Raw genomic sequence first — 13,026 nt, forward strand, 5'->3', positions numbered from 1 at the left:
CATCCTGGTACTACATAACTACACACTTACTACAATTATCAAATTCCATATAGCACGTAATTTGATATCTGTATATTTTGAAATATCTTAAAAAGCTTGGGTTGTCTAAAGATTTTCTAGTTTGCCTTTTAGTAATTTTATTACCTGCATTAACTTTAGACCTCCAAAACTGCCCCCAAATAACAAAAGTAACAACATAACAAAGAATTTCTCTAGTAGTAAAAACTTAAACAACTTCTCCACAAAAAAGTACCAGTAAAGATAAAGTTGGCAACTAAAATTATTTTATAGAGATACATGTTACTTTTTCAGGTTGAGTTGAGTAAGTCTTAAGGTAAACATTAAGTTTGTAATGCTATGAAAAGCTTCCATTTAGTTTAAATATAATGTAAGTAAATTTAACTAAACCCCAAAAGTAGGATTACAAATTTTAAAAATGTATACTCTAATGCTTCCTAAATGTTTAATTTACAATTAATTAAGGTAGTTGATTTGAAATACAGTGGAATTATGTGCTATATACACCATTTAATCAAGCTTGCTAAATGTAGCATTGCCAAAGGATCTTGAATGAAAATGGTTCCAGTTTTGGCCAGAAGATGGAGCTGTCATGTAAGACGCAGGCTTATATTTATTTATTTATTTATTTTTCAATTTAGCATGCTGCTTTCTAACAGACAGTGGGTACCATCGAGTGAGCGTCAGAACAGAAAGCTAAAGCAGAAGCAGAGAGGATGCTGCGGTCGTCCTTTCTCGTTTTTTCTTCTTGAGGATGGAACACATGTGAGATTTTATTTTCTGCTTCAGTCAAAATTCTGAAGAACTGCATTGGAGACTATTATATTCACCACAAATATGGATTCTGTGCTATGATTTACAATTCCCTTTATTTCAGGTAAGGCAACATGATTCTACCTTTGATCTATCCATGAATTGTTATCTGTGTTAATAATAATTAAAGTGTGCGCTTTGTAAGCTTGGATTTAGATCTGAAAGATGGAAAAGCTCTAATTCTAGCTGCCCTGGATCTTTAAATCTTCCTGCATTGAAATGAGATTTGACTCTGACATGTTGTATTTTAATATTTCTTTGGCTTTCTGGCCTTTAGTGCCTATCTGTGACTACATTTGTGTACCTTTTGAAGGTAAAGCTTTCAAAGTGAAGGATGGGTCTTCCTCTCACAAGGGAAATACTGCTCCTTAATGCAGTGAACAAATTGTAGAGATGTAATGAAGCAGATTAACATGGCAGTGGCTTTGCCAAAGCCCAGGGCTGAGCCTTGTGATAGACGCCTCAAAGGCACACCAACATTCTGAGCCCAAAGGCCTTCTAAACAATTCCTGCCGGCTATGATGGTATGGATTAGTTATGTGGGTTTTTCTTTTTCCATTTTACAAAAAATATGTAAGTCATTTCTCCCATGAAATATTTGTATAATGTCTTTAACAGACTTGGAATGACAGTACAGACCCCCTCCCTCTCCTAGTATGGATGTAAGGAGTAAACTGAAAACAAATTAATTGCTGAGAAAATGGATATTGCTTAGATTTTGGTGGATGTGTGATGGTAGGACTGTGCCATTTAAACTAGTTGATATTGTGTAAGGTGCTCACATTTTAAATATTTTTGGTCATGTTGCATTAGCTGTGCTAAAAGATGGAATGACTCAGGAGCTGGAAATTGCATGCAACAGCCTTGCTTTTCTCTGCTGCTTCTCATGACTTCTCCCTAAATCCTCTTTTCATTGTTATCAATTTAATGGGGAGAGAGCAATTTAGAAATCCCACATTAAAAGTCCTAATTGTCATTTATATCAATTTTAAGTGAAAATTTAAAACATTCAAAAATTATTTTTGTGAGATTGTTTTGAAGTGCCTCATCTTCTTCCCTTTGGGAAGAGTAGTGTGTGTGTACATTAGTGTGTGTGTGTGTGTGTGTGTGTGTGTGTGTGTGTGTGTGTGTGTGATGGTGGTGGTAGAGGTGGCAGGTAGTAGGGGTGCATTGATATGTTTCTATCTTACTCATCGTTTTTCTATAAAGAGGTAGTTGTGCTGTGTCAGAGGTTGTGCAAGCTATGGGGAAAGATTTTATAGACTGGTTCGAACCACCAAGGGAAAAAGATCCATTCTTTGGACATGTGAGGCCTATAAGGAGATTTAAGTTCCACATAGTTCTGTACACATGGCAATTTTTAGAACCACAGATTTTTAACATTTATTTATTTCATTGTTTTAAAATAACTGCAGCAGTGAGATTCAGTTTTCCATAGCCACATGCTAAATTAGATTCAGAGACAAGGCTAGAACACAGATTGACAGTTTTCAATGTATTTCATAGCAGTAACACAATTTACCTCTAATGTGGACATATCCAAATGGCATACACCAGGTGTGCTGATATTGACTATATGTGTGTGTGTCTGCTAATTCTATGAAATAGAGCTTCTGTCAAAGTACACATTATGTTATTTAATGGCATATTATATGCACTACTCAATTGTCTCAGGGCTCTTGACAAAGCACCCAGGAAAATTAGTCTAAGACAACGACTATGGAGACTCTGTTTCTTAGTATTCTCCTTCCCCATTCGATGAGGTACATTATTCTATTCTTTGACCATAAATGATGTGGATGGTAACATACTAACTCACATCTCTATTCCTTCTACCTAATAAGTGTGGACAATACATATAGATTAGTCTATTGATGCTCACAAAAACATCATCTCATGCTCTGGCCTTCCCCCACCTTTTTTTTTTTCACTTACTGAAAGCACAGACTGTGCCCTACTTTTGCAATATCTTGAGAAAGGAAAGGGATTAAATAAAATGTGTCACTTCCACAACAATATTTATTGAGTACCATGCATCTACCAAGAACTATCCATGGTAGAGATTGAGACATAAACAAAGGTGTGGAGTGTTCTTCATGGAATTTAGCATGGAAATGTATATGCACAAATAGTACTATCACTCAAAATATTACCAACATCAAAATAAGAGTGACAAAAGGTGAGAAGGTGAACAGAGCAGGTATATAAGCACCTATCTTGTGCCAGGCACTGTGTTACATCCTGAGATTCAAAATAAGTTAAGAGTCAACATTTCTGTCCATGGGGAGCTTAGAACCCAGAAAAAACAATTTTAAGAGGATATAATAGTTAAATTAGATCTTTAAGAGTGAGTGGGTTATATGGAGCACCTGAGTGGCTCAGTTGGTTCAGAGCATCTGACTCTTGGTTTCAGCTCAGGTCATGATTTCATGGTTCGTGAGTTAGAACCCCAAGTCGGACTCCGCCCTGAAAGTGCAGAGCCTGGTTGGGATTCTCCTTCCCTCTCTCTCTGTCTCTACCCTGCTCACATGCATACTCTCTCTCTCTCAAAATAAATAAATAAATAAATAAATAAACTTAAAAAAAAAAAAGAATGAGTGGGTTATAAACAAATAAATGTAGAAAGTTGTTCACTCCAGGCACAAAGGAGTGAGGCAGGCAAATACAAGGCAATAGAGAACTATAAGACATTATACAGAGAAATTACAGAGAATGGTAAATAAGCCAATCTGAATGAAGCCTGAGAATGTTGTGCTGCTTTTCTCCTCCCTGCTCCCCCCAAACCACCCCCCCACAACAAAAGTAAAGATAATGAATTTGGCTTTTGATGATATGTATTTGGCATAATAACACATACTCTAAGATAAAGATGTTCTGTAAGAGGGTAAAAACAATTGTGTTAACAGTGTGAAAATTTTATGTCCATAGATTAGAAAGAAAGCTGAATATATGAGTGTGTATGAAGCTGTGTCAAGAATTAGATCACAGTAAATGAACATCAGTGAGAAATAAAAGTGAAGGAAAGATGACTTTGGTGTAACTCTAAGATTAGGTGGAGTGGGGGCACCTGCACAGTTCAGTCAATTGAGCCTCCGACTCTCTGATTTCAGCTCAGGTCATAACTTCCCAGTTTGTGGGATCGAGCCCTGTGGCAGTCTCTGTGCTGATAGCATGGTGCCTGCTTGGGATTCTCTCTCTCCTTCTCTCTCTCTGCCCTTCCCTCCCTCTCAAAATAAATAAACTTAAAAAAAAAGATTAAATTGGGACACCTGGGTGGGTCAGTCCATTGAGCCTCCGACTTCAGCTCAGGTCATGATTTCATGGTTCCTGAGTTCAAAACCTGCATAGAGCTCACTGCTCTCAGCATGGAACCCACTTGGGATCTTCTGTCCCCCTCTCTCTCTGCCTCCCACCCCTGCTCACACACTCTGTCTCAAAAATAAACATTAAAAGAAAAAAAAAAGATTAGGTGGAGTGAAAAGAGTCCAGAAAGAATATTAATTAATTGTGGGAAAGTAATGGGAGAGATTGGAGGAATAAGAATTTCCTAGGAAAGAAAGCAAGTAAACTGACTACTAAAATAAGAATCAGAAACATTAGCAAACCCATAAAGTGGTTGATTAACAAGAGAATAGGTTTGGAGCTGATGGACTCCATTATTATTATTAGGTCATGGATGGGTTTTAACGAGAAGAGGTTTAGTAGATTTGCAGAGACAGGGGCTTAGACTTAGGACAAAATGGGAAATGAGAAAGCTGAAGAGTAATTTTAAATTTTAAGACATCTACCAGTGAACAGAGAGATAACATTTTCTATCTTGAGCGGGAAGGTACTGTTGAGTGAAATTTGATTTTAGTCAGGATTAGAAAAACCTCAGCTCCTTCATAAAATAAGGATATGAAATCTGTAGAGAGAAATTGAGGAAAGAAGAAACAAAAAATAAAGTGAAGTCCTACAGGCAATGAAAAAGGGAAGGTTCCAGAATGTTTTTTCTTTGACATAGGAAGAAGGGATAGAAGGTGATAAAAAGGAAAGCTGATGTAACTCGCTTTAGGTGCCCTGTACTTGGAAATTAAAACCTTGCCTGTAAGATAAATATCTCTTCTATTTAAATCAGTTGGTTCTTCAAAAAAAAGGCTATTTGAGAGGTATGTGGACTTTCTGGAAGAAATAATTAATTTTCAGTAGCAAAACACTTTCCAATAGAGCAGTTTTTAGTTTCATTAATCCTCGAATTGGAAACTAACTCTGTTTCCCATTAGACTTGTTATACATACTTCAGTTACCTATTTCTCACAGAATGACCTGTTTAAAAACAGGTTCTATTTTAAACTTTCGTGGGATTAGACCAACACATATCTATTATACATATCTAATTGGATTATTTTTATTAGGTATAATTAACATACAGTGTTATATTAGTTTCTGGTGTGCAACATATGGATTTAACAATTCTATACATTACTCAGTGCTCATCACGATAAGTATAGTTACCATCTGTCACCAAACAATGTTATTACAATATTATTGATTCTATTTCCCATGCTATACTCATCCATGCTTTTTCCAGCTTGTAGAAGTAACCCACGTTCCTCAGCTTTTGGCCAAATCGCTCTGGCCTCTGACTCCATCCTCACATCTTTTCTCTAATTTGATGATCATAGATGGGCTAGTTTGCTAGCATCTGAATTAATGATTCAACCTCATGCCTTTGCCTCCCTGTTTCATTTTGTATTTTTACAAGGATATGTATGAAGAGAAAGAAAAGAAAGTAATTACGAAGTTTCTTCCCTTAGGCGAACTAACCTCCTTTATGAATCTTCCTTCCAGAAGTTCTTTTTCCCTTTCTACTGACAGCTGCACCTTCCATAGATCTCCTCTAGGCATTCCCTTGCACTGACATGCCAGGGGATGGCAATGTGAAGCCTGGAAAAAGGCACAAGTATGATGAAAAATCCCATCCTTCACACAGAAAGAAGCCTTTGAAATAGCTGCTTTCTCAGTCTAGATGAATGCAGAAGTTTAATTTAGAATGGGTGGGACAGAAAGATCACCTTTTTGTTTCTAGACTTGATTTTATCCCACTGTGTGGCAAGCCTGGCAGGTCAGTGAAAAGGGCAGAAGTAGGTGTTTAGGTGGAAATACAGACTTGGAAGACTTGTCTTCCCTCAGGGCTGACCTTGGGCAACATTGTAAAGGCAGACTCGCCCCACCCTCTTCTTCCCAAACTTCTTTTTGTGGAGGTCACTTCTAGACATCCTGATAACTACCTCATTCAGTTTCTAAGCTTAATAAATGATTTCATCTTTATTTAGCTTCAATTCCCAGGCATTAAAATATTACGATAGAATTTAGCTTTTATCTGTGTTCATTTTTATTCTATTGTTATTAAGAAATTAAGGTTATTACTGACAGCTATGGAAGCCTTAGTCTTTGTGCATTTCAGAACATTTGATGTTTATTTTTCTTCATCTTTTCTTCACTAGCAGTGCAGAAACTTTTGGTGGTATGGATGGGATAGCTGATAATTTGAAATAGAAACCTTAACTCAAGTGTAATTCCATTAACAGCTGCTGTGCACCCATAGGAGGGTCATGGGCAATGCTAATCATACAGCAAACCTAAGTTATCACTTCTCAGCCCAGACTTTCACAGGGATTCAATTCTATATTTGGTTTTGTTGTTAATTTCCTTTGAAATATGTTTATTTTATAGTATTATAATTTTATAATAGGTCATACAAAATACAAAGCAGGTCTTGGAATAACATTTTTTCATATTTCTGCTCTAAACAAACATCCTAGAAGGTATACATCAAAGTCTTCTAAAATTTCCATTCAAAAACTTTTCTGACAAAGGCCACAAATGCTTTCAGTATCAACTCCAAACCACTTTTGGATCCTGCCATTGGGGAAAAAAAAAATCCCCCCATTATATTCCCTGACTTTATCACTTTTGGCTTTGTAAATTTTTTTTTCAATATATGAAATTTATTGTCAAATTGGTTTCCACACAACACCCAAGTCTCATCCCAAAAGGTGCCCTCCTTAATACCCATCACCCACCCCCCCTCCCTCCCGCCCCCCATCAACCCTCACTTTGTTCTCAGTTTTTTTTTTCAATATACGAAATTTATTGTCAAATTGGTTTCCATACAACACCCAGTACTCATCCCAAAAGGTTCCCTCCTCAATACCCATCCCCCACCCTCCCCTCCCTCCCACCCCCCATCAACCCTCAGTTTGTTCTTTTAAGAGTCTCTTATGCTTTGGCTCTCTCCCACTATAACCTCTTTTTTTTTTTTTTTTCCCTTCCCCTCCCCCATGGGTTTCTGTTAAGTTTCTCAGGATCCACATAAGAGTGAAAACATATGGTATCTGTGTTCTCTGTATGACTTATTTCACTTAGCATAAGACTCTCCAGTTCCATCCACGTTGCTACAATTGGCTTTGTAAATTTTTAATGCATCTTATTCAGTGTTCTTTAAACACTGATGATAGTTATAAACAAGTTTATATCAAATGGAAACCAATTTGGGAAAAAATTCAAGAGATTTAACATAGGCTTTACCTTTTAAAATGCTATGGATTTGGATTTTGCAGTTACTTCACAGGTCTTTTACCTGTAGAATACAAGTTTAGTATGATTGTCTATTTTTTTAACTGTAATAAAAGTAAGATTTATGAAAAAAATGGTTTGCTTATGTTGGTGAAAGATCTTTCTAGGACTCAGAAAAGAAGTCATAATGCCAGTGAAGTCAAATAAGATCTTTAATGATCAAAATGTAATTTCATATTACAATGATTTTAAGAAATTCAAATTTTATATACATTGTGATGATAATGATGAATACCATTAGCAATATAGTAGGGCCTATTGAGATACTATTTCCATGTAGGAAGAGATAACCAGCATCAAGAACATCATATGAAATCATACTGCATCTCAAATGCTACTCACTTGTGTCCCTATAATATTCATTCTTATTGCATTTGGGTATAGAGAAATTAGAGGTAGAGGGAAGCTGAAGTGGAGGTAGATTTTGCAAATCAAAAGGGTAGATTTTTCCTGGTAATATTCCATTAAACTTTTAAGTCAATACATTTATTTGGAGGAAAATATAACTATACTAATAATAAAAAAAAAAACTTTTGGGGGCACCTGGGTGGCTCAGTTGGTTGAGTGTCCAAATTTGGCTCAGGTTATGATCTCGTGGTTCATGGGTTCGAGCCCTACATCTGGCTCTGTGCCTACAGCTCAGCACAGATTCTCTGTCTCCCTCTCTCTCTCTCTGCCTCTCCCCTGCTCACACCATGTGTCTCTCTCTTTCAATAATAAATAAACATTTAAAAAATTTTTTTTAATAATAACAACACTTTTCTATCATGTAAGGAGCCTTAGTTATTTGTTAAAATTCTGGAGAAATAGTTTAAGAATCCAAGGTATTTAAATATATTTCATTTATCAGAATGTGCTAAGAGATTTTTGAGTGTAAGAGTATCATAATTTTAGTTAACTTTGTTTCTGCTTGCTAAAATATCATTTTTCACTGGAATAAAATGATCTTAGGAAGCAGTCATCCTCAATGAGTATTTTGAATTGTTAGGATTATTATTAAAGTTTGGAACGATTAAATCTTGTATTAGTATCTAGGATTGGTTGATATTATAATATGCCTTCCTCATGAACATGTCTTGATGGTATTAGCAAATAAGCATGCAGCTATGTGACTGCATAATTGTGCCCTGTTACAGCTTGTGTTGGTTGGTAATGTATGGGACAATGACAATGCAACAAGAAAGTTCCTATTAGGCTTTGTATAAAGAATAGTGGATTGGTTGGAATATCATGAAAAGTAAAAGGTTTATGACAAGATTATGGTAAGAGAAGACTGACACTCTCTCCCTTCTCTGAATAACTGATATCAAAAGGTGAAATATGTAAGGCATGAAGTAAGCCAGCCAGAGGCCAACTGGATAGTATCTCTATCAACCCAGAATTAGGAGCTATGATGCTTTCTTCTTTGTGTGTCTCAGCTGGATTGAGCAACAATGGTGGCCCAGAAATTGTCAGGCAACTAGAATAATGCCAGAGAAGTACCCAGACTTACTTTTGCTATTTTCTGCATAAACAGTCCCAGAAGTCTGGAGAGCCTACTTATTTAGACAGAGTGACCATAGCATATCATCTTAACTTTAGGATGTAGTCTGTTAATTTCTCAAGAACAACGTATTTCAGGACTATCTCAGGAAAAGTGTGGTATATGGTCATCACGTTTCTAACAGTTGGAAAGGAGGAAAGTCAAAAAAGGACTATGCCATGTTTTCTACTTGATCATTCTACATAAATTAATGGCCCATGATTTAGGTGCTTAGGTGTCAGAAAGTTAAAATGTAAAATGGGGCGCCTGGGTGGCGCAGTCGGTTAAGCGTCCGACTTCAGCCAGGTCATGATCTCGCGGTCCGTGAGTTCGAGCCCCGCGTCGGGCTCTGGGCTGATGGCTCAGAGCCTGGAGCCTGTTTCCGATTCTGTGTCTCCCTCTCTCTCTGCCCCTCCCCCGTTCATGCTCTGTCTCTCTCTGTCCCAAAAATAAATAAACGTTGAAAAAAAAATTAAAAAAAAAAAAAATGTAAAATGGCCCATCAATTTAGACAAAGAATATTCAGTGAGCTGCTCAGTTACTGGCCTTGCTAAAATCTACCAACTGAAATCTCTAACGACTCTTATTGAATCCTTAGCTATATCACCAGGAATGACATAATTTTATGAATTTTGAGCCTGACTTTCTAAGGAAGTCAGTTGTTTGCAGAAACAACTGTGTTAGTAAATACATCCTGTTATTACCAACCTAGACTCAGCTGAAAGAAGCGGAGTACAGGAAATTCTTTTGCACTCGATGTAGCTTATTCACAGTTTTTCAGGAAAAAGATCTGTATGGATGGGTTCCAGCATAAATCCTATATCCTCAGAATCAGAACGGTCTATATCCCCAGGAATTTCAAGGTGAAATGAGGGCTACTAAGATAAAAGTAATAATTTGCACAAAACCTATGAGAGTGTTCAATTCTGACAACTTGGCGGATTGAACATAGAATTCATTTGCCAACATCTAGAAACTCTAGATAAAACACAATAAAAATGCTTTAAAATGCATGGTTAAGTTCCAAATAAATAAAAAGAAGCCTTCAATAATCAAAAATAAAGTGATAACTAAAACCTGAGTAATAAACATGAAAGCTGACCCAGGGATCTGAGGAGTAGAAGGAGGTACATAATATCTAGAAAAAAGTCCAAATTCCCAGAGGGTTTAGTTTCAAAGTCTGTGCAAGTATAAATAAGGGTGAAGTCTTAACTTGAAACATCAGAAGTTGAAATTGACAACCACTGAATAGAGCATAGAGCCTCAAGAAGTTGTGTTTTTCACTGAAATGAGAATTAAAAAATATAATCAGCAATTCAAAGAAACTTGCCTCTATCCTGTCTTTCAGGAAAAAAAAAAAGTCTTTTAGAAAGAATTAAAACCCAGGCACTGCCTCAAATCACTTCTGAATCTGGTCATATGCTATTCTGTGGAAAGGAATTCCTCAGTGTCGAAAGTAACATAAAAATCAGTATCAGGCCAATGATAGTTTGGAATGCTTGGCAGAAGCAGTTGCAAAATTGCTAAGTCAGTGTAAATCTAAATCATTATAAATTATTGTAAAATCATTTTTTCAAATCTTAGGTCTTAAAGGAAGAAAAAAACTTAAGATAAACTCACAATGAAAAATTACATACTATATGAGAAATAAACCTCCATAAGGGACGGACGTTCAGCAGGCATAACCAAAATGATACATTTCATCTGCGGAATATGGGATAATATATAAGCAATAAATAAGCATGTTCAAAATGATTAAAATTATTAGGGAATAGAAACAAAACACTATGCAATACGAATAGGCCAATATTGAGAAAAAGAAGTCAAATAGAAATTTGTAAATGAAAATGATAAAAACCAGGTGCCCCAAGAATTAGCATTTAAAACTGAAGGAATGAATTTAACAGTATGATACAGCTGAAATAAGAATTAAAGATTTGTAGATGGATGTGAGGATTTACCCAAAGTACATAAATGTCATTTTTGACGTTAAAAAATATGATAAGTAGGGGCGCCTGGGTGGCTTAGTCACTTAAGCCTCCGACTTCAGCTCAGGTCATGATCTCACTGTTTGTGGGTTCAAACCCCATATCGGGCTCTGTGCTGACAGCTCAGAGCCTGGAGCCTGCTTCAGATTCTGTGTTTTCCTCTCTCTCTGCCCCTCCCCTGCTCACACTCTGTCTCTCTCTCTCTCAAAATAAATAAACATTAAAAAAATATATATGATAAGTAGAATTAAAATGTTCAGCAACCTAACAGATGTTCTAGAGATAACGGAGTTAATGGGGGAGATTTGATATTTGTAAAGATTAAATAGAGAAAATTCCAGTACTGATAAAAGACATGTTTCCTTGGATAGAAGAAACATAAACCATGAGACTTTCTGTCTTCAAACCTAGACATTATTCTTAGTCATTAGATATTTATTAGTATAAAAAAAAAAAAGGCATAAAGTAGGAAATGTTACTTGGGATCCAGTAAAGGAAGTCAATAGTATGAGGCAAGGATGTATAAACAGTTAAGCACGCTAGACAAGAAAGAGCAATTTAAGAACAGCAACAAAAGGGCCAGAAATAGAAGGGGCACACCTGAACCAAATTGGATGGTTCTGGAACAAATTACTTAAAACTACTCATCTGGTTTCATGGTTGACCAAAGACTACCTAAAGCAGTAAAGGCAACAAAATGGGACTGGTCATAATTCTGGAGATATATTTCTTATGTGATGTTATGAATTTGTTCCTTTTTAAAATTTCATCTTGGCTTCTTTTGTCATATTAGTTCAGATTCTCAGAAGAGATAAGATATGGTACAATGCAAGACTCCTTTATACTCAATATTGATCCCATTCCTATTACTCCCTTCTCAGGTAACAGCTATTTTGAACTTCATGCACGATCTTTATATTTGTATTTTAAAATTATGGCCCACACAACTTGCACGCATATATAATATGAAGCACTGTTTTACATGTTTTAAAATCTTTATATAAGTGGTATTATACTGAAAGTATCTCTTCACATTTTGCTTTTTACCCTCAACATGTTGTTTTTGAGAATTGAGATTATGATATGGGGACGCAAGATTCAGTAACTTCTTTTTAAAAAAAAATTTTTAACATTTATTCATTTTTTAAAGACAGAGAGAGACAGAGTATGAGTCGGGAAGGGGCAGAGAGAGAGAAAGACACAGAATCCAAAGCAGGCTCCAGGCTCTGAGCTGTCAGCACAGTGCCCCACATAGGGCTCGAACTCACAGACCGTGAGATCATGACCTGAGCTGAAGTCGGAGGCTCAACTGACTGAGTCACCCAGGTGCCCCCAGGTTCAGTAACTTCTACTGATGTATAACTTTCCATTATAGGAACATATCATAAATTATAATTCTATAATGATGGATAGTTTTTTTACTATTAAAACAGTGTTGCCATGAGCCTCTTTATTTATTATTTTTCACCTACATGTGAATTTGTGTAGCGGGTCAAACATCCTGCTTGACAGTTTGACTCTTTTGACTGTAGTCCAAATGATTAGTCAATAGTCCAAATTTCTACCATCAACATTATAATAGTTGTAATCAACTTTCTTTTACAGAAGGTAAACCCATTATAAATTTTGGAGAAAGTAAATGGAAAAATACTTATCAACTTGATAGTATCTATCAGCACTTAAAAGATACTTATCTTTTGATCCAACATTTTAACTTCTAGGAACTGGTTTTATAGGTATACTCACACATGGCATTCATTACAGCATTGTTTGTTAATTGCAAAAACCTGGGAATCACCTACCTATCCATTAATGGGGGACGGGTTTGATCAATTGTGATACAAACATATAACAAATATTATCTAGATATTAAAAATAATTTTAGGTCTTATATACCGATGTGGAAAATGATCAAAAAATATTGTGAATTGAAAAAAGCAGGTTTCATAACGTTGTGTATGGTGTTATCTGTGGGGAAAAAAAGAAAAATAAACCTGTTATAATTACATATATTGATACATATTTACATATGTTTAGAAACATTTTGTATGAATATACAAAGAGTCT

The 13,026-nt window shown here is 35.9% G+C and overlaps 1 protein-coding gene across 3 annotated transcripts in view; it reads left to right on the plus strand.

The window, feature by feature from the left end:
* The first annotated feature begins 678 nt into the window (after positions 1-678).
* The window catches only part of LOC112861323 (sodium channel protein type 2 subunit alpha), a 140,548-nt gene continuing 128,200 nt past the window's right edge, over positions 679-13,026 (plus strand). For all 3 annotated transcript variants that reach the window (XM_086718795.1, XM_086718792.1, XM_086718796.1), the window contains exon 1: positions 679-895. Coding sequence is in view for 1 of the 3 variants with exons in the window: in XM_086718796.1 (XP_086574922.1) it covers positions 870-895 (26 nt within the window). In the remaining 2 variants the exon portion in view is untranslated. The remainder of the gene's footprint in view (positions 896-13,026) is intronic.

This window comes from Puma concolor, chromosome C1 (genome assembly GCF_028749965.1).
Source record: "Puma concolor isolate L17-30 chromosome C1, mPumCon1.1.hap2, whole genome shotgun sequence".
NCBI classification, from domain to species: Eukaryota; Metazoa; Chordata; class Mammalia; order Carnivora; family Felidae; genus Puma; species Puma concolor.